The 21,408-nt window shown below is 43.9% G+C and overlaps 1 protein-coding gene across 1 annotated transcript in view; it reads left to right on the top strand.

Annotated features, from left to right (window-relative positions):
* Positions 1–21,408, top strand: part of CCDC138 (coiled-coil domain containing 138) — a 76,788-nt gene that overhangs the window by 25,675 nt on the left and 29,705 nt on the right. Inside the window, exons 6-11 of the mRNA XM_058655120.1 lie at positions 637–795; positions 1,537–1,656; positions 7,436–7,513; positions 8,431–8,538; positions 10,639–10,803; positions 18,243–18,359. Of these exons, the coding sequence (XP_058511103.1) occupies positions 637–795; positions 1,537–1,656; positions 7,436–7,513; positions 8,431–8,538; positions 10,639–10,803; positions 18,243–18,359 (747 nt within the window). The remainder of the gene's footprint in view (positions 1–636; positions 796–1,536; positions 1,657–7,435; positions 7,514–8,430; positions 8,539–10,638; positions 10,804–18,242; positions 18,360–21,408) is intronic.

Genomic DNA, 21,408 nt, shown 5'->3' with positions numbered 1-21,408 from the left:
GACCAGGCTGATAGCGTGAGGAAGAGGAGGAGGGAGAAGTGTAAGTGTGTGCTCCTTGTGGGCAGCACCCGCGTGCTCTGGCCGTTACCTTCTGCTCGCTGAGGCTGGAGACCAGGTAGAGCGCTTCAGCTACTGAGGTGTTCAGAAGCAGTGAAGATTGGGGACGATTTGATCTAGAATCTGTAGAGATTGCAGGAAGGGGAGCTCACCATGAGAGTGTAGACTTCTGGACTGCTTGGGAAGCCAGGAGTCAGTCGCGTGAATTCACGGGGGTAGCGCTTTGCACTGTGTTAATGTTGGTCTCCTCCAGGGCTGTGTAGTTATGGAACCTCCTGGGGTCTTTCTGATAGAAAGACAACAAGATAAGCAAGTCGAGAGTGTAGGTGAAGTAAAAGTAGAGCGCATGGAGTTAGCCATTATACTGATCCTACTGTGGTGTCACATTAGTTCTTTATTATCAAAGAGAATTTCTCCGTAAGTTTACTTGCTATTGTAATTCAGATTTGCTTTCGATACTCATGTCTTTTTAAAGACCATTTGGTTAAATCACAGTGTCAGTCAATGAAAAAGTAATTTGCAGAATTTGTGAAATTTTTTTTTTTTAAAAAAGCACTTAAATCTGGAATTCTGATACAGTGTGAAACTACAGCGCAACAGAAGTTTGCGGAAGAACTTCAAAAGCGAGAACGTTTCCTGGTAGAGAGAGAACAACTGCTTTTCAAACATGAAACTGCCCTGAGTAAAATTAAGGGTGTTGAAGAAGAGGTTCTTACGCGATTTCAGATTCTAAAGGAGGTAATTGCCCGGCAGTGTCTCTGCCTTTAACATTTGCTTATTTCGTCCCTACTCTTCCTCTCTTCACCCCTTGTATGTTGTTTCCGGGACCCCTTGAAAGCAGCTTGCAGTGGTCATGTCATTGCATCCCAGAATACTTCAGCATGTGTCTCCTAAGATACGGGGGTTTTCCATGCTGTTGTCATATCAGGTAACTGATGTGACCTCTGGCTTTGGATTAGCCAGGCTCCGGCCATGGCAGCTGTTTGGAAAGAGAATCAGCAGATGAAAGACCTCTGTCTCTCTTTGTTTCTCTGTAACTGCCTTTCAAATACATCTTTTCCCTTTTTTTAAAACAGTTCTTTCTGTTGAATATTTCTGATATTCTTAGGGATACATAAGCCTTACACACTCAGCTAGGACTAGTCTGCTATCTCTCAGAAGGAGCAAAGTACTTCAGTCTTTCATTGTTCCTTAATGTCAAGTAAAAAATGTTTCAGTGAGTTTCTGTGGGTGCACTTTTTGAGTAGAAACAGGAAGTGGACTTACTGCTAATTAATTTGTATGAAAGGTTTTCCTTTTTGCTTGTTTGTTGCTACTTTGGTTGATTATTTTCGAATTATTTGCCTAGCTAGATACTTATGCTTAGTTATACTGGTTAAAGAGTTTGTGATTGAAGTGCTTCTAATTAATTTAGTCATAGAGAATCTTTACCTGAGCACTAGATCAGGTTGTCTTATTGATTGGTTTTTCCTTCCTTAGCAACACGATGCAGAAGTTGAACACTTAACCGAAGTTCTCAAGGAGAGGAATAGAGAGAGCAAGAGACTGAGGTCTTCGTTTGATGCATTGAAAGAATTAAATGATAATTTAAAGAAACAGGTAAAGCCAATTTTTTTTTAAGATTTAAAAATTTTTTATTGGAAAGGCATATTAACAGAGAAAAAAGACCTTCTGTCCATTGGTTCACTCCCACAATGGCTGGAGCTGAATTGATCAGAAGCCAGGAACCCAAGCTCCCTCTGGGTCTTCCACGTGGTTATAGGGACTCAGGGACTTGGGTCATCTTCTGCTGCCCTACCACGCCACAGTAAGGAAGGTGGACTGGAAATGGAACAGCAAAACATGAACCAGCGCCCATATGTTGAGCCGGCAGACTGGCCCAGGTACAGTGTATTTTAATGTATGTTAGATTATATGATATTCTAAGAACTATGTATTATACCCAAATCACTCATATCAGTCTTAGGACGTACCTCAGCTAATTTTGATTAGATTTATTTGGTAGGCTTTTTTTAGGAATACTTCCAAATGCAAATAGAATATTGTTTTAAGCTGTTGCTTTCTTCATTTCATCTGTCCTGACCACCAGTTGAGCTGTTTGATAATTTGAGATTCTTTTAAAGTATAAAGAACATTATTAGATTAAAATGAAGCAATAATAAAATAGAATAGAAATAATACAATAATAGTAATGTAAGAAAATAATTAAAAATTTAAAAATGTTCTAAACTAATATTATAAAATAAAATATAAGTAAAAATAATAAAATCAAGCAATAACTAGTAATCCTGTAGATAATGATTTCCACATTTAATATGTAGTAATTATAATTGCCGTCACACACCACTGCTTATTTAGCATTTCTGAATATCTGCCGTCTGCTAGGCACTGTGCTGGACCCAGGCCTTCATGTTGCTTGTGGTCTTACAGGTATGGGCTACTATTACATTATACCATAGTTGTTTTTTTTTTTTTTTTTTTAAGATTTTATTGTTATTGGAAAGCCGGATATACAGAGAGGAGGAGAGACAGAGAGGAAGATCTTCCATCCGATGTTTCACTCCCCAAGTGAGCCGCAATGGCCGGTGCGCACCGATCCGATGCCGGGAACCAGGAACCTCTTCCGGGTCTCCCACGTGGGTGCAGTGTCCCAAAGCATTGGGCCGTCCTCGACTGCTTTCCCAGGCCACAAGCAGGGAGCTGGATGGGAAGTGGAGCTGCCGGGATTAGAACCGGCGCCCATATGGGATCCCGGGGCGTTCAAGGCGAGGACTTTAGCCGCTAGGCCATGCCGCCGGGCCCGATCCTGCTTTCTCTAACGCATCCCCAGAGGCAGCAGATGAGGGATCAAGAACTTGGGTCCAGGCCCAACATAGTGGCTAAAGTCCTCGCCTTGCATGCGCCAGAATCCCATATGGGCGCCTGTTTGTGTTCCAAATGCTCCACTTCCCCTTTGCTCCCTGCTTGTGGCCTGGGAAAGCAGTCAGGGATAACCCAAAGCCTTGGGACCCTGCATCTGTGTGAGAGACCCAGAAGAAGCTCTTGGCTCTTGGCTTCAGATTGGCTCAGTTCCAGCCGTTGTGGCCACTTGGGGAGTGAACTAGCAGACAGCAGATCTTTCTCTCTCTGTCTCTCCTCTCTGTAAATCTGACCTTCCAATAAAAATAAAAATCAATCTTTAAAATATTTAAAAAAAACACTTGGGTCCCTGGTTTCTACCTGGCCAAGCTGTGGCTGTTGAGGACATTTGAGTAAATAGAAGAACTCCATATTTCTTAGGCTCTCTGGCTTTCAAATAAAATGCAAATAATGCGATTTTTAAAGGCCAGGAATGGAACTTTGGGTCAGGTGAATTAGAGTGAGGGAACCCTCCTCCTTGAGCTGCATCCTTGGCCTTGGTTGATTTCAATTCCAGATCAGATTCTGGTGCTAACTGTACTATTGCAGAGAAACAGGTGATCCTTCTGTGGAAAGAGATGGATGCAACCTTTTCAGCATTTAATGTCTAATATCTTGAGGTCTGTACAGAAAAAGTGTTAAACACATTGAAATATAGAATCATAGGACTAAACAGGAAGGGGAAAATTCCAAAGGATATAAACAAGTCTGCCAGCGATCTAGAAATCTGAGTTAATAGCAGTGACTTGAATGATTAGTTTGGGCACAAAAGTATAAGAGAAGATTGAAAATTTCTTTGGAGAATTCAACTAGAAAAAAGAATGAAATTGAAAAAATTTTTAAAGATTTATTTTGTCTGTTATTGGAAAGTCAGATATAGAGAGAGGACGATCTTCCGTCTGTTGATTCATTCCCCAAGTGGCCACAATGGCCGAAACTGAGCCAATTTGAAGCCAGGAGCTAGGAACCTCTTTGAGTCTCCCATGCGATTGCAGGATCCCAAGGTTTTAGGCCATCCTCAATTGCTTTCCCAGGCCACAAGCAGGGAGCTGGACGGGAGTGGGGCTGCTGGCATTAGAACCGGTGCCCATATGGGATCTGGACGCGTTCAAAGCTACCACGCCAAGCCCTAATTGAAATTTTTTTAAAGATTTATTTATTTTTATTAGAAAGGCAGGTGTACAGAGAGAGAGATCATCCATTCACTGGTTCCCGTGTGGGTGCAGAGGCCTGAAGACATGGACAGTCTTACTCTGCCATTCCCAGGCACATCAGCAGGGAGCTGGATCTGAAGCGGAGCATCCAGGAATTGGCCAGTGCCTATAGAGGATGCCAGCACCATAGGCAGGTTTAATCCTTTATACCCTGGCACTGGCACCTAAATCGAAATTAATATGTATTTTTAAAAGATTTATTTGTGTTGGGATGGAAGATTTACAGGAAGAGAACAAGAGAGAAAGCTCTTCCATCCTCTGGTTCACTCCCCAAATGGCTGCAGCAGCTGGAGCTGAGTGGATCTGAAGCCAAGAGCCAGGAGCTTCGTCTGGGTTTCCCATGTGATCCCAAGGCTTTGAGCCATCCTCTATTGCTTTCCCAGGCCACAGGCAAAGAACTGGATGGGAAGTGGAGCAGCCGGGAAATGAACCGGTGCCCATATGGGATCTCAGTCCTTACAGGTGAGAATTGAGCCATTGTTCTGGGCCCTTGAAATTATTATTTTTTTAAGTTTATTTTTGATGGTGTTTACACAGTTCAGAAGGTTCGTGCCCATGTGGACCACTGTTTAGGATGGGAAGGGTCCAGGAATAGGGGAAAGTGGATGAGACAATTGTTTCCAGTTTTTTTTGTTCCTCCCTGTATCTGGGGGAAGTGGGAAGAGGGCCACTCCCAGCAGCCTAACCAGTTACATCAGTACCTGAGGATGGCAGATGGCCACCTGATGTCATGCCAGGGTCACTGATGTGGATCCTGTTCTGAGTGTACTGCTTAAAGTGTTTTTGATAGTTCTGAAATGCTGTTAATTTTGTTGCTCCAGTGATGAGGAAATCCCCCCAAGGTCCACTGGCTGATATTATCCACCCGAGCGTCTCCATTCCCCAGATACTTGCTGTCAGTGCTTGACAGGGAGAGTTGTGCGGTTTGGTCTGTGCTCTATCCTCTGCTGTGATACTAGATGTCCTCTGCAGGCCTCAGTGAGCTGTCATGTCTCGCATGCGCATTTGGGCATGCCGTCCACTACTCCCTCCTATCGGCTGGGCACCCCGTGGTCAGTCATATCACAGATCCTGTGATTTTTCCCTGTGGTTGGAGTTTTAAGTCCAGCAATCCAGTTGGGGGGTTCTCTAAGGAATCCTGGCCAGAAGTGACTCTTGACCTGACTCCTGTGTGTACCAGCCAGTGCTGGATCTGGCTCAGTCCACCACCTATATCAGCCTACACACACACACTGGTGGTTGCAGTAAGCTGGTCAAACTTGTCCCTGGTCCCATCTCATACACAAACCAATGGATGCTGCGGCCCAGCCTAACCCTGCCCACCACACACTCGGTCCTCACAGACATCAGCAGGAACTGCAGCCTAGTCAGAGCGAGCTCCAGTAACCCTCACCAGACCCACCCCCGTCTCCTGTACGTGCTGGTATGTGCAGCAGACTGATCCTGTCTGTCCTGTATCCCATGCAGCTTTTGTACACACCAGTGGGTACTGCAGCCCAGCCCAGCCCAATGAATCCCACTATCCAACCCACACTTATGCAGGTGGGTGCTAATGCCTGTCCAGCCAGGGCCAACCCCAGCCCTGGTTCTCCTGCTCATGGTGGGAGCTGCAGCCTATCAGCAGGGGTAGCTGCAGTTTCCCTACTAGGTCCACTTCCAGCCCTGGATCTTTGCACTCTCCAGGTGGTACTGCAGTCTAGCCTGACAGGACTTGCTCTGATTCCCAGTACTTGCTTTGTTGATGCTGTTGCAAAGCCCAGGCAGCCTGCACTTACTCTGGCTCATGCATGTACCAATGAATATGGTCGCTTGGCTCAGATTGGCTGTCTCCCTTAACCAGCTCCCATGCAAGCCAACGGACTTTATAGCCCTGCCAAGCCTGGTCTGCTCCCAGTTCCATCTCTCTCACTCACAAGCAGAAGCAGTGGTCCAGCAAGGAATCCCCAGCAGCTTCTCTACTGCTTGCCCCTGCACCCCAGGGTTTTATGTGTGGTGGTGGAGGCTGTGGCCCCGTCTGACATGGCTTACCTTACCTTGATACTCACTGGTGAGCGCTTTGGCCTCACTCAGCCTGACCTGCCCCCAGTTTCAGCTCGTGCTAGTGGGTGCCACAGCCTAGCCCAGTCTGGACTGCCTCCTGTCCAGGCCTTAATTTGAACTGGCAGGTGTTGTGGCATCCTATCCTGCTTCTCAGATCTGCCAGTAAGTGCTGTGAACTGGCCCACTCTGTCTGGCCTGCCACCCCACATCTGAGCCACACTTTTGCTGGCGTGCACTGTAACCTATCCTGATCTAGACTGCACCCAGCCTTGATTCTTGCACTCACCAGCAGGGACTACTTCCTGACACAAGGACTTCTCAAGCTCCACTACCAGGTTACCTTCCACTCACAGATCACACACACAGCTGTGGGTCTTTGGCCCAACTTGACTTGGCTCACCTCTTGTCCTGGCAGGTACAGCGGCTTTGCCTGACTGGTCAGTACCCATTCCGGCTCATACCATTGAGTGCTTCAGCCAAGCTCTGCCTGGTCGACTAGATCCAGCTCTTGAGTGGGTCAACGGGTGCCAAGACCTAGCCCCACTTGTCCTACTCCTTCTCTGGCTCTCGTGAGCAGCAGCAGGTGCTGGAGCCTAGCCCAGTATGGCACACCCCAGACCTAGTCCACACTCATGCCAAGGGATGTTGCAACCGTGTCCAGCCCAGATCACTGCCCCTGTTCTGACTCTTGCCCTCACAGTGAGAACCACAGCCAGCCAGGACATGTCCTGGTTCTTGGACCAGGCCTGCTCCCAGCTCCAGATCTTGTACATGCCAGTATTTCTCTGACCCAGCCCTCGTAGCCCACCCTCCGGCTTGGCCTTTGCCATCAAATGCTGCTGTCTGGCTTGTCCCAGCCTGCCCCCAGTCCCAGCTGTGCTGGTGGGGGCTGCAGCCTAGCTCTGCCCAGCCTGGCTCATCTCTGACCTCCGTGCAGACTGGCAGGGGTGACAGCTAGCCTACCATGGCCCGTATGTCAACCTGGTTCCTGCACTTGATAGTGTGCTGCAGTTTGACCCATGGTAACCTTAGACACAGTTAATGTTTTAGGAGAAAATGGTCATTTCTTTTCAGCTATGGATCTGATGTAATCTTAAATGCTGCTTTTTTGTTATTATTGTTACATTGCCTTGTTATATAGACAGATATTGCAGTAGTCTGAGAAACCCCTACCCCGAAAATAATTGAAGGATTGTATTGAGATATACCAAACTTTCTTCCTTTAGTTAAATGAAGTAAGTGAAGAAAACAGGAAGATGGAAATTCAGGCTAAAAGAGTTCAGGCTCGTTTAGATAATTTACAGGTATGTGGTCTGTTCTTTCCTTGAGACATAACGGATTTTTTTTGATTATTTATTATTTTTACTTCATTAATTACATTGTATTATGTGACACAGTGGATTCTCCCCACTCCTCCCCAAACCCTCCCACCATGGTGGATTCCTCCACCTTGTTGCATAACCACAGCTCAAGTTCAGTTGAGATTCCAGCATTGCAAGCGTATACCAAACATAGAGTCCAGCATCTTATTGTTTAGTCAAGTTCAACGGCTTCTTAGGTATACCCTCTCTGGTCTGAAGACAGAGCCAGCAGAGTATCATCCCAGTCAATTGAAAGCTCCAACATACCATCAGCAAAAATTTACATCATTATGGAATTAATTGACATAATAATGAGTAACCAATATGGTAAAAGTAAATGCGAGTTCTTAACCACCTTCTGTGACCACCTCATTGACATTTCAATTTTAGTTTATACACAACATATAACATTCATAACATAACATGTTATACATAACATCATATCATCTTAAATTAAGGCAAACATGTGGTATTTAACCTTTTGGGATTGGCTTATTTCCCTTAGCATTATGGTTTCCAGTTTGGCCCATTTGGCCACAAAGAACTGCATTTTGTTTTTTTTAATAGCTGAGTAGTATTCCATGGAGTAGATGAACCATAGCTTTCTTATCCAATCCTCTGTTGATGGGCATTTTGGCTGCTTCCATGTTTTTGCAATTACTGATTGTGCTGCTCTGAGCATAGGAGTGCATGTTGGTTTCTCATAAAACAATTGTTCTGGATATATTCCTAGGAGTGCTATTGCTGGATCATACGGTATGTTGAATTTGAGTTGTTTGACATAACGGATTTTTAAATGATCGTCTTTGATCACTTTTTAAATCAGCTGTTCTTTATGTGATGCAATTATTCTGTTGCAGAGGAAATACGAGTTTATGACAGTACAGAGGCTGAAAGGCGGTTCACACGCTGCTCCGGAGGCAAAAAGTGTGAAACAAGAGAAAGCACCAGTGTCGAAAACTTACAAGGTAGGATGTGACTGGAAGTATCTCCAGTGAAAAAGCAGAAAAAAATTTTTCTTTAAACATTTCTCTTAAGTTTGGCAAATATTTTTTTTTCTATATAAAAGAGTTCATTGTAGTAATTATACTACAGAAAAGTAACTCAAAATATTTCGGAAATATTTTTATTTGCAGCAACAGCAGTGGCTCAGGTGGAGTAACCTTAAGAATAATTTTATGACCCCATGTGGGTTGATAATCCACAAATGTTTGGTGTACTTTTCTGTCAAGATTATACTAGATAAGATAAATTTGTTACATTTTTCCTCTAAGAATTTTTAACTTGAAATTGAATTCCGTAGTAACGTAATATGTAGACTATGTGTAATGCATGTATAATATTTAAGATTACTGTACCATCCAGCCGATTATAGAATATTTCTATCACCCTGAAACATGATGTACCTTTCCTGATCATGTTTTTCTGCTAGAGCCAGTTCTGGATATAATTTCTATCACCACAAGTTCTTTTTGCCTGTGTTAAAGTTTCAGTGAATACAGTGGTTCAGTCTGTTCTGGTTGTGCGAGGATTCTTTCTCTTGGTGTTGTATTGGGTCTGTCCTTAGTTTGCTCATTGCTTGGCACTGCTGTGTTGTATCAGCGTATCCCAGTTGGTTCTCGGGAGGGTTGTCTGCTGTGTCTGAGTTTCATCTTCTGAATCGTGCCCTCGGAGTATTCATGTGCGATTTTTGTGCAGATTATTTTCATTGCTCCTGGTAATTGCCAGGACTGGAACTTCTGTGTCCTATGGAGATGCCTGTTTGTTTGAAACTGACAGATTTTCAAAATGTTTGTGCTATTTTATACTTCCGTAAGTGATGTGTGAGAGTCTGGCTTTTCCCGAAGCATTGCCATTACGTGGTGTTTTCATTCGTTTTCAGTTTGATCTTCCCAGTGGGTGTCTAGTGGTATCTCACCGCAGGCTGTAATCCTTTTAATTTTCAGGTGCCTTAATAAATTAAATGAGAAAAGTAGAAGGTTTTGTACTCAAGTGTTAAAGGTGATTGAAGTTCTTACCAAAAGCAGGTTGTTCCTACTTGAAAAAAAATTGAGAAAATTAGAAATTACTCTTGTTTAGAGGAGTGTGGTAGCTATTATTTGTCATTCAGTCACCTGATACTTTTTTGGGAGATTGCCATTTAGTGTTGCTTTTTTATTAATTTCATTTTATTCAGTTTTTGTAGGGTTTTTAAAATGTTTCTTTTAAAGTGCTTTAATTTACTGAGGTGGCTGTAATTCTTTTCTATATTAACATGATGTAAAGTATGGCTTATTTAGCTTAGCATTGTGACCTACAGTTCTATTTTGTTGCAAATGTCAGAATTCTTTTTTAAAGCTGAGTGATATTCTGTTGTGTTTATATATCACTATTCAGTCATTAGTTCTCAGATATTCAAGCTGATTCTGTATTTTGCTGTTGTGAAGTAAGCTGCTGTAAACATGGAAGTGCATATACCTTAAATATTAGACATTACACATAGTCTACTTATTAGGTTACCGTGGAATTAAATTTCAAGTTAAGAAATTTAAGAGGTGGGGAGTTAGAGATTAATCTTCAGTCTGCTGATCAACTCCGCAAACAGCCACAATGGCACAATGGCCAGGGGTAGGCCAGGCCAAAACTAGGAGCCTGGAATGCCCGTTGGATGCCATGTGGGTCGCAGAGGCCTTAGCACTTGGGCCGTCTTCGACTACCTTCCCAAGTGTACTAATGGGGAGCTGGACAGAAGTGGAGCATCCATAGGGGATGCCGATGTTGCAGATATTGGCTTGACCTACTAAGCCACAGTGCTGACCCCCAAGAGTCTTCATTTTTGTGACACGATGCAATTGTTTCAATTTCCTTTTCATAGTAAGGTTCTCAGCCAGCTTTTAACGTTTTTGATATTAATTGGAAAAGTTTGATTTGAAATTTCTTTTGGTTGTTTGGAGAACCTCTATCCTTAAACATGAATATTAGTGAAGTGCTTTAGATAAATTATCCCAAGGTCACCTCCAAGTTGAGGCTTGCCTTCGGATTTTTACGAGGTTGTGAATTGAAATGAACGTTTAACTTTTGATGTATAGGCACCACTTAATGGGCAAGTTTATGAACTTTTGGCTGTCTTCATGGATTGGATTTCGGATCATCACCTTAGCAAACTGAAGCATGAAGAATCCAGAATGGATGGTGAAAAGCCACTACTCAAGTTTGCTTCTCAGAGAAGTGGAATTCAGGAGAAATGTGTTAAGGTTTGTTTTGTCTGTTTTTTACTTAACTATATGATTCAGTAGACATGAAGTTTTTTAAAAAAAGGGCCTCTGGTATCTTTTCTAAGTGAAGAGAATATAGAAAAGTATTTTTGATTGGAAATTAATCATACCACAAGTGAACTCTGAAAAGGTTCATTTCAGATTTTTTATTAATTTCTACTTAAATTTTTCTCGGTATGTTCTGAATTTGTTCTTTTAAAAATGGAGGATCAGATATTAAAAACATACTCCAGAAATGACTGAAGATAGTTAAATCAGTTGCCTTTATAAAATAAACTTCTTCAGGGTTATCTGTGTGGGTGCGGTGATGACCTGCGCAGGGGGAGTGACTGGAGTTGGTCAGGGCCTCGCCTCGTTGTTGCTGGCTCTGAAGGCCTACAAAGTGGGCCTTGTGCTGTGGAACATGGGTAGCTTTTAGAAACTGCACTCCCTCTTTAGTAGCAAACGAACAGAAATCTAAGTTCTATAACTGGAGGAATGAATTCGAAATAAGCAGCAAACAGATCCTCCTTTAGCCTCTGAAAAGGAACACATCTCTGTTGTTCATTTTTTAAAAACTTTTTTATGGGCCCTGTGCAGTGGCTCAGTTTTCTGATCCTCCCCTTGCAAGTGCTGAGATCCCATATGGTTGCTGGTGCGTGTCCCGGCTGCTCCGTTTCCCTGCTTGTGGCTTAGGAACACAGTAGAGGATGGCCCTGTACCTTGGGACCCTGTACCCACCTGAGAAATCAGAAAAAATGTTCCTGGCTGCTGGTGGGCTCAGCTCCGGCCTTTGCAGCCACTTTGGGAGTGAACCAGTGGATGAAAGATCTTTATCCCTGTGTCTCCTTCTCTCTGTAAATCTGTCTTTCCAATGAAAACAAATAAAGCTTAAAAAAAAAAAAAAGAGTTACTTATTTGAAAGGCAGAGTTACAAAGAAGGAAAGGCGCATGCAGAGAGATCTTCCATCACCAAAAAGAAATAAGAAAGAATTGAGCAAATGGAGCGGAAGGGCCCACCACCTGAAAACATCAGCCTTGGACTCGGGTAGAGGGATGCGTTAGCACACCTGAATACGGGTCATTTGAAATCAAGCAGGAGAGACAGAAAGGTGAAGAACAGCATCAAGAACCCAGGAGCTGATAGGATGCCACCGTGCGGGCCAGTGTAAGTACTGTTGTCTCGGAAGGAGACGGGCCGGTGGGCTTGCTTGCAGGTCTGATGGCTGAAGGGGTCAACGTTGTGCAGCTGGTTCAGCTGCTGCTTGCGACTGGCATTACATGTTACATGGCGCAGTGCCACGTTGGGCCTCTGCTTCCCATCCAGCTTCCTGCCGATGTTCTTGGGAAGTCAGTTCCCCGTCTGTCCGTGTGGGGGACCTGAATGGACTTCCTGAGTGCTGGCTTCAGCCTCGCCTTTCCCCGGGTGAGCCAGCCATGTGGAAGTCAGCCGGCAGATGTGGAACATTTGTTTTCTGTCCCCTCCCCTTCCTTCCGTTTCATTCTTCTCTGTCACTCTGTGTTTTAAATGGGTAAATAAATAAACCTAAAGGCGGTGACGGGACACTTCCCATATATTCTTTTTCCTGTATAAACAGTCAAGCAAATTCAAGTAGCTCGAAAAACCAGAGACAAGCACAACAGACACATTATAATCAAATTTCCAACGGAGACCTAAGATTTTGAAAACAGCAAGAGGAAAAGGAACCTGTCACATAAAAAAGAAACTTCTGGGCCTGATAAGGTAGCCTAACAGTTAAAGTCCTTGCTTTGCACGTGCCAGGATCCCATATGGGCACCAGTTCTAATCTCAGCAGTCCCACTTCCCATCCAGCTCCCTGCTTGTGGCCCGGGAAAGCAGTAGAGGATGGCCCAAAGCTTTGGGACATTACACCCATGTGGGAGACCTGGAGAGGCTCCTAGCTCCTGGCTTTGGATTAGCACAGCTGCAGCCATTGCTGCCACTTGGGGAGTGAATCACCGGACTGAAGATCTTCCTTTCTGTCTCTCCTCCTCTCTGTATGTCTGACTTTGTAATGGAAATAAATAAATCTTTTAAAAAAAAAAAAGACAAAAATCAAGCAATAGAGATTGAATAATAAAATGGATTTGTTAAGAATAAAGAAATAACAATAGTAAAAAAGAATACCAGCAGATTTCTTAGCAGAACGATCCCAGCGAGCTGGCAGCGGCGTGGGGCATCCACAGGGCTGAAAGTAAGCATGAAGCAGGGGCAGGAGCCAGCGACCTGCTCCAGGTCTCCATAAGAGTGCCGAGTCCTAGGCTTTGGGCCGTCCTCTGCTGCTTTCCCACTCCTCACCCAGGGAGCTGGATGGGAAGTGGAACAGCTGGGACACAAACTGGTGCCCATATGGGATGCTGGCACTGCAGGCAGAGGCTTAGTCTACTATAGCACAGTTCTGGCCCCCAAAGAGTAGTTAGTGGTTTAAGAAGTCTTTTGTAATTGCAGTGACAGTCACAAAGGAAATAATTATATAATGTGCCCAAAAGAAGTGAGAAGCTTGTTTAAAATATTTGTGAAGCATAAGCACATGTTTAAAATGTTTGTGAAGAAAGCAGTCAGAAACCTACAAAACTCCTAGAAAATAATGAATAGAACCAACAATAAATCCTTCTGTTTTATTATTACTATTTAAACTCAACTTTCTTGATCGTAAGACAGAGTGAGAAACTGGTATTGTGGCACAGCAGTGTAAGCTGCCACATAGAGTGCTAACAGCCCACACTGGACCTCCAGTTCAAGTCCAGGTTTCCCTGGTCACAGGTCCAGCTCCCTGCTGATGTACCTGGAAGAGCAGTAGAGCATGGCAGGGGGACGTGGGCCCTGGCCACCATGTGGGACACCTGAATGGATTTTGTGACTCCTGGCAGGTTGGGCCATCTGGAGACTAAACCAGTAGATTTCAGATCTCTCTGTCCCCCATTCTCCTTCTCCCCCTCACTCTTTCAAAGAAAAAAGAAAAAAATACCAATCCTTTTTATTTTTAAGATAGTTTTTATTAGAATGGCAGGTTCACAGAGAGAAGGAGAGATGGAGAGAAAGGTCTTCCATCCACTGGTAGAAGCCAGGCGCTTCTTCTTGGTCTCCCAAGAGGGTGCAGCGTCCCAGGTCTTTGGGCAATCCTCTGCTTTCCTAGGCCACAGCAGGGATCTGGATGGGAGGTACAGCAGCTGGGACACAAATCAGCATCCATGTGGAATCTCAGTACTTGGAAGGTGAGAATTTAGCCACTGAACCATTGCACCAGACCCTAAGAAATACTGATTTTAATATGTATTTTAAAAGAGAGGCTGAATGAATAAAAAACAGCATTCAACTCTAGGTTGTTTATATGAGAATTTGAGTATATCCTTCATGTCTTGGAGGCTTGGTCCCCAGAATACCAGAGATTAATGGTGCCTTTAACAGGTAGAGCTGGTTGCAAAACAATAGCAGAGACAGACTCCCTGTACTCTCTGGCTCTCTGTTTTGACATTTGCTCTCTCTGTCTCTTTGTCTCTCTCTAAAGTTTTGTTTATTTGAAAATTAGTCATGGGTTATATTAGGGTCAGAGATCTTCATCTGCCTGTTGTCCACAATATTCACTGCCCATTGTCCACAAGGGCCAGGGCTGGGCAAATCCAAAGCTAGGAGCCAGGAGCTTCTGAGTCTCCCACGCAGGTTCAAGGGCCAACACACTTGGCCCATCCTCCATTGCCTCCCAAGCAGTCAGCAGGAAGCTGGATTGGAAGTGAAGCATTTGGAGCATGAACTGGTATCCATATGGGATGTCAGCGTTGTAGGCAGCGGCTTAACCCCACTGTCCACAGTGCAGGCCCTGATCACTTAGTGTTACACACACTATTATTTGGTGCTGTCTCCTGGGGGCCCCACCAGAGCCAAGCGGGTATCAAAACCATGACCTTATATTTCCAGGACTGTAAACTAAGCGATCGCTTTTTTCAAAGTTAACCTAGTCTCAGGTCCTTCATTAATAGTTAGAGAAAGAACTAATAAAAGATCTGTGATCACATATAGACTAAAAGGAAATGAGTAGAGAAGATGATTTCTTGCAAATGATTACCAGTAAAGAGTAAGGGTAGCTATACTAGTTTCAGACAAATAGACTTCAAGTCCAAAGGTGTTAGAAGAGATATTACTGGGGGTAAATTCATTAAGCTTTAACCATGATGCGCAGTAAAACATCAGACTCCCTTAATCCATACAGCGAATATTGACAAAATTGAAGGGAGAAACAACAACCCTGTAATAGTAAGGCACCAATGCACCATTTTCGGTGGTAGAATAATCAGAATTTAAGTGAAGAAGTAGGGAACTTGAGCAACATATAAGCCGGCTAGCTTTAGCAGACACAGAACAGGAACAAACACAGGCCACTTGGAAGGCCGTACGGCGCATGCTCCGCATGGGCTGTGCTGCCAGGCCACAGTGTAAGTCTGAGCTCATTCTAAGAGACGGGTATTGTACAGAATTGATTTTCAGAACAGCATGGAGAGGCTACAAATCACAGAAGAGAAACTGGGATATCTAGAAAAGCTAGAAAATCCACAACCATTGTGTCAAAGAGGAAACCACAAGGTAAATTAGGACACACCTCTATGCAAATAAAAACAAAACCACAATGTATGAGGAATTATAGAATACAGTGCTAAGAGGGAACTTTATAACTATCCATGCTTTTATTATTAAAGAGCGATCAAATCAACAAAGAGTTGGCTCTTTGAAAAGGTCAGAATTGAAAACTAGTAGGAAAATTGAAAAAACTGATCTGAAATAATGCAAAGTAGAAATGCTAGAAGAGATGTTACAAATAGGAGCACAGAAATAAAGTATTAGTAAGACAACCAGAATGGCATGCCAACAATTGGATAACGTAGAAGAAATGAATAAACTCTATTTTTTTGGAAATTTCACTTTATTTGAAGGACAGAAAAGAAACCTTCCATCTGCTGGTTCATTCCCCGGATGGCTTAGCCTCGACAGATAGTACTGGACGATGCCAAAGTCTGAAGCCAGTACTCTAGATATTTGGCTTCCAGATTCTTCATAGCAGATATGAAGATTTCACTTTGTTTTCATACAAAACTTCATCTTTGTAATGTAATGCTAAATATCATCTTTTTCTACAGTCCTTATATTCTTAATTCAAATGTAAATCTAGGAGCATTTTTTCCTTTGAAAATTTATTCATGTTATGTTTTTGAAGATTCGTTTGAAAAGCAGTGTCAGAAAAAAGAACACACACACACACACACACACACACACACACACACACACACACACAGGGAGTTCTGTCATCTTCTGGCTCACTCCTGTTTGGCCTCAGTGGCCAGGCCTGGCCTAGCCCAAAGCCGAGCCAGAAACTGCGTCACAGAGGTCCAAACTTGTGCCCCGTAGTTTTCCACTTTACCAGGTCTTTTGGCGTGGAGATGGATTGGAAGTAGGGAGCTAGGACTTGAATCAACATCTGATAGAGAATGCTGGCATTCTCGGAAGTGGCTGAACTCTGCTGTGGGACAGTGCTGACCTCTAAAATACAAGCATTTAAAAAAATATCCCTTGGAGGTGCTGGGACCAAGGCATAGCAGGCTAAACCTCTACTTCTGGTGCCAGAATCCTATATGGGCACTGGTTTTAGTTACAGCTGCTCTACTTGCAATCCTGCAACAAAGGGTGGCCAAAGTCCTTGCATCCCTGCACCTACTTGGGAGACATGGAAGAAGCAGCATGCTCCTGGCTTCTGACTGGCCCAGTTCTGACCATTACAGCCGTTTGGGGAGTAAACCAGCAGGTGAAAGATCTGTCCCTCTGTCTCTTCTCTCTGTGTAGCTCTGCCTTTCAAACAAAAATAAGTAAATCTTACAAAAAATTCGCTTAGGACTGGTGCTATGGCATATCAGGTTGAACCACTGCCTACAGCACTGGAATTTCCTAGAGATTCTGGTTTGAGGCTCAGCCACTTATATTTCCAACCCAACTCCCTTCTAAAGCACCTTGGAAGCCAGTGGAAGATGGCCTAACTGCTTGGCCCCTGCACCCATGTGGGAATCCCAGCTGGAATCTAGCCTCCTGGCTTCAGCCTGGCTGTTACATCCACAATTCCATCTTTCACATTAATAAGTAAATAAATTCTTCATATATCTGTTCAATATAGATTCACATAGATATTTTATATAAGTTGGATATTTATTACAGTTGTTCTCCTTTTAAGCTTTTTTATTTTAAAAGTTTTGTTTTTTTTTTTTTTTTTAATCGGAAAGGCAGATTTACAGAGAGAAGGAAAGAAAGAAAGATGTTCCATCTCCTGGTTCACTCCCCAAAAGACGGTGGTGGCCAGGGCTGAACTGATCTGAATCTGGGAACCACGAGCTTTTTCTGGGTCCCCTTCGTGGGTGCAGGGTCTAAGCCTTCCTCTGCTGCTCTCCCAGTTTGTAAGTTGGGAACTGGATGGGACAGGGAGTAGCTGGGACATAAACTGGCACCCATATACGATGCCAGTGCTTGCAAAGGGAGGATTAGAGAGTTGAATCATTGCACCAGCCCTGAGATTATTTTTAAAATTTATTTGAGAAGCAGAGTTACAGAGGGAAGAGAGAATAGCCCATCTTCTGGCTCACTTCCTGAGTGGCCACAGTGGCCAGGCCTGGGCCAGACTGTAGCCAGGAGCCAGGAGTTTCTTCCAGTTTTCTCACATGGATGTAGCAGCCCAAACACTTGAGCCATCTTCTTTTTTATTTTTATTGCAAAGTCAGATATACAGAGAGGAAGAAAGACAGAGAGGAAGATCTTCCATCCAATGATTCACTCCCCAAGTGACTGCAGTGGCCGGTGCTGTGCCGATCCGAAGCCAGGAACTTCCTCCCAGTCTCCCACACGTGGGTGCAGAGTCCCAAGGCTTTGGGCCATCCTCGACTGCTTTTCCAGGCCATAGAAAGAGAGCTGGATGGGAAATGGAGCTGCCAGGATTAGAAGCTGCGCCCATGTGGGATTTTGGTGCGTTCAAGGCAAGGACTCTAGCCGCTAGGCCACGCTGCCGGGCCCTTGAGCCATCTTCTGTTGTTTCCCTGTACATGTTAGCAGGGGTGGGAGCAGAGCCAGTGTTCACTAGGATCCTCCTAATATTAAGCCACAGTGCTGGCTGTATTTAATTGCTGTTTTGTAACCCCATAATATGTCATGGTAAAAATATTTAAAAATACATTTATTTAACGTTTTAAGATTCAGGGAGACTATCTTTGTTCAGGTTAATCGAATACATCCTTCGATATATGGTAGCATTCTACTGCTGAATAAAAAGAAACATTTAAATTTTCAAATATATCCTGTCAAATTATATCACATTAAGAGAACTTTTGTAGAATGGTGACAGTTGATTTTAGACGTCTAAAAATACTGTGCCTTATGTTTTCCACTTTAGCTTTTGCCTGTCATGACAGAGCAGCTGCAATGGATGCCATTTGTGAATGTCAAATTTCATGAGCCTTTTGTAAAATTCATATACTGGTCCCTAAGGCAGCTAGATGCTGGAACTCAGGTAACTGATTACTAAGAATTTATCAACAAACACTCTGGTTAGCATTATCTTTACTATGTCATCTTTCAATTTATGAATGAAAATATACCTCCATTTATTTCTTTCATCAATGATGTATGATTTCCAGCAAAAAAATTGCCTGTCAAATATTTCAACTATCAAACTTTTTTGAGTAATTTTAATTGGTGTTTTAAAAAATTTGATATCCATGAATTTATTCATAATACATAGATCATAACATGAACATAAGTTGAATGCCATAAGATACAAAATGAAAAAAATCTGTGATAATTTGATGATGTCTTAGAGACCTCAACATGGGGGAGAATGTTCTGAGCCATTTTCAGCTTCATTGCATCAGGGTTGACAAAACATCTTCAAAATCTCTTGGCTGACCAGGTCCACCTTAGTGTGTCTACAGACTCATACACTTGCTGCGAAGCTTGGCCTGGAGAGTGTCCAACCTGTTGTGTTTTTCATTCTCTAACAAGGCACTTGACATTGTCCGCTGGCCCAGATGAGCTGGCTGTCATGTCCCCCATGTGCATCTGGGCATGCTGTCCATGGCCCGGGTACCAGCAGCTGAGGAGGCCCAGTCCTGATACATGAGCTCCAAGGTTGGATTACATATCTTGTGATTTTTCTATGACCAGGCTTGGGTCCAGTCATCTAGTTAGGGAGTCCCCCAGAAAACCACCTGGGGTGACCTCACACTTGACTCTAGTGTGTGCCAGCCAGCGTAGGGTCAGGTTGAGTCCATCACCTGCACCAGCCAGTGCAGCTGCCTGGTCGTTTCTGTTTGCCTTCCCGTCTCTCACGTGGACCGTGGGTGCTGTTTTCCAGCCCAGCCCAGCTCAGCCCACCACAGACCCAGTGTTCATGCACATCAGCAGGTGTCACAATGTAGTTGGAGCAACCTCCCAAAAGGCCACCAGGCCTGCTCCAGCCCCATTTTTCTGTGTGCGCCAGCATGTGCTATGGTCTAGCTTGGCCCTCCCACTTCCCATCTGGCTTTCATGCACAATTCGGAGTGCTGCTGCCTGGCACAGCCTGCCTCACCCCCAGGTCCAGCCCACACATGCTGCCACATGCCACGAGGTGCTGCCACCTTGTCTAGCCTGGCCTGCCTCCCAGCCCTGGCTCTCATGCTCACAGTTGCCCTGCCAGGCACCACGTTTCCAGCCCTATCTTGCACTTACCAGGGGGTACTGCGGTTCAGCCTGACATATCTTGCACCCATGGCCACTTGCCGGCAGGTGCTGCAGCCTGATGTGGCCGACCTGCTCCCATCTGACTGTCATGGGCACCGTGGGTATGATATCCTAGCCCAGCCTGGCCTCCCCTTAGTCCCAGCTCTCACATTCACAAATGGAAATAGCAGCCTCACAGGGGAGTTCATAAAGTTCTCTACCAGGCCTACTCCCAGTGCTGGGTCATTTACATGCCAACAGGTGTTGTGTCCCAGTCTGGCATTGCCTGGCCTCTCAGCATTTGCTGACAGGTGTTCAGGCAGCCTGCCTAAGTCCCCACTCTCACTGGTGTCTGGCCCATCCGGGCCCACCCCCAGCTTGGGCCCTCATGTGGATTGGCCAGTGATGTTTTTCTTACTTCTCAGTATGTGTGCCTGTAATTTTATTTTTTCGCCTTACTGCTGAAGTTTATAGCACCACATGGACCGTAAGCAGTGAGAGCTAACCTCTTCTTGTTCCCATTTTAAGGGAAGCATTCAATCTGTTGTTATTAACGTAAATGCAAGAAATCTTCAGAAAGTTCCTAGAAAATGCCCATTATCCAATGAAATTTTTGAAGTACTTTTGCATCAGCTATCTTATTTTATACATTTTTAAATTATTTTGTTGAGTTGGTTACCCTCCGTTCTTCCTTTTTTGAAATCTGTATTTATACATTGGTTTTTATAATGTTTACATAGTGGAGAAGGATGCATGCCTATGTGGACCACTGATTAGGGTGGGAAGGGTTGAGGAATGCGGTGTTATCTTTTTATATGTTAGTGTATTCTGTTTCCTAATATCTTTTTTTAAAAAAAGATTTATTTATTTTATTGTAAGGCAGAGAGAAGGAGTGGCAGAGAAAAAGATCATGCATCTGCTGGTTCATTCCCCAGGTGGCCACAACAGCAGAGCTGAGCCAATCTGAAGCAAGCAGCCAGGAGTCTCCTCTGGGTCTCCCACATGGGTGAAGTGTCCCAAGGCTGTGAGCCATCCTCCTTTGTCTTCCCAGGCCGCAAGCAGGGGCTGGATGGGAATGGAGCAGCTGGGACAGGAGCCAGTGCCCGTTTGAAATCCTGGTGCTTGAAGCTGGAGGATTAGCCAATCAAGCCATTGCACTGGGCTCTGTTTCCTAGTATTTTGTTAAGGGTTTTTGCATCTGTATTCATGAGGCTGTCTTTGATTTTGTATTTATAATTCTGGGTTCATTAAATGTTTTGGGAAATGTTTCCATATATATTCTGAAATTAGTGATGTGGTATAATTCTCTTATGAAAGTCTCTGGGCCTCTTTTTACAAGGATGTTTTAAATTCAGATTCAGTTTTCTGTATAATTACAGGGACATCCATTTATGTAATTTATATTGCTAACTTGTAGTTGTGACTTGTGTCTTCTGTCTTCATCTCTTTTGATAGAAGGATGTCTACTTGGTTTGTCTTTTTAAAAAATCATTTGCTTGATTTTCTTTTTTTTTTTTTTTTTCCTGTGATAATTTTTACTGATTTTGGTGGCATCCTATTTGGGTACCAGTTTGTGTCCCATCTGCTCCACTTATAGTCCAGCTCCCTACTTATGGTCTGGAAAGGTGGCAGAGGATGACTCAAATCCTTGGGCCCCTGCACTCATCATGTGGGAGACCCTGAAGAAGCTCCTGGCTACCGGCTGCGGATCAGCTTAGCTCTGGCTGTTGCTGCCATGCGGGAGTGAAGCCTTGGGTGGAAGATCTCTGTCTCTCCTTCCATCTGTAAATCTGCCTTTCAAATAAAAATAATTTTTTTTAAATTTACTGAACTATTCTCTTGTTTGCTTATTTATGCCT

The sequence above is a fragment of the Ochotona princeps genome, chromosome 26 (assembly GCF_030435755.1).
Source record: "Ochotona princeps isolate mOchPri1 chromosome 26, mOchPri1.hap1, whole genome shotgun sequence".
NCBI lineage: Eukaryota > Metazoa > Chordata > Mammalia > Lagomorpha > Ochotonidae > Ochotona > Ochotona princeps.
Note: the sequence above shows the minus strand (reverse complement) of the source record. Positions and strands in the feature narration are given on the sequence as shown.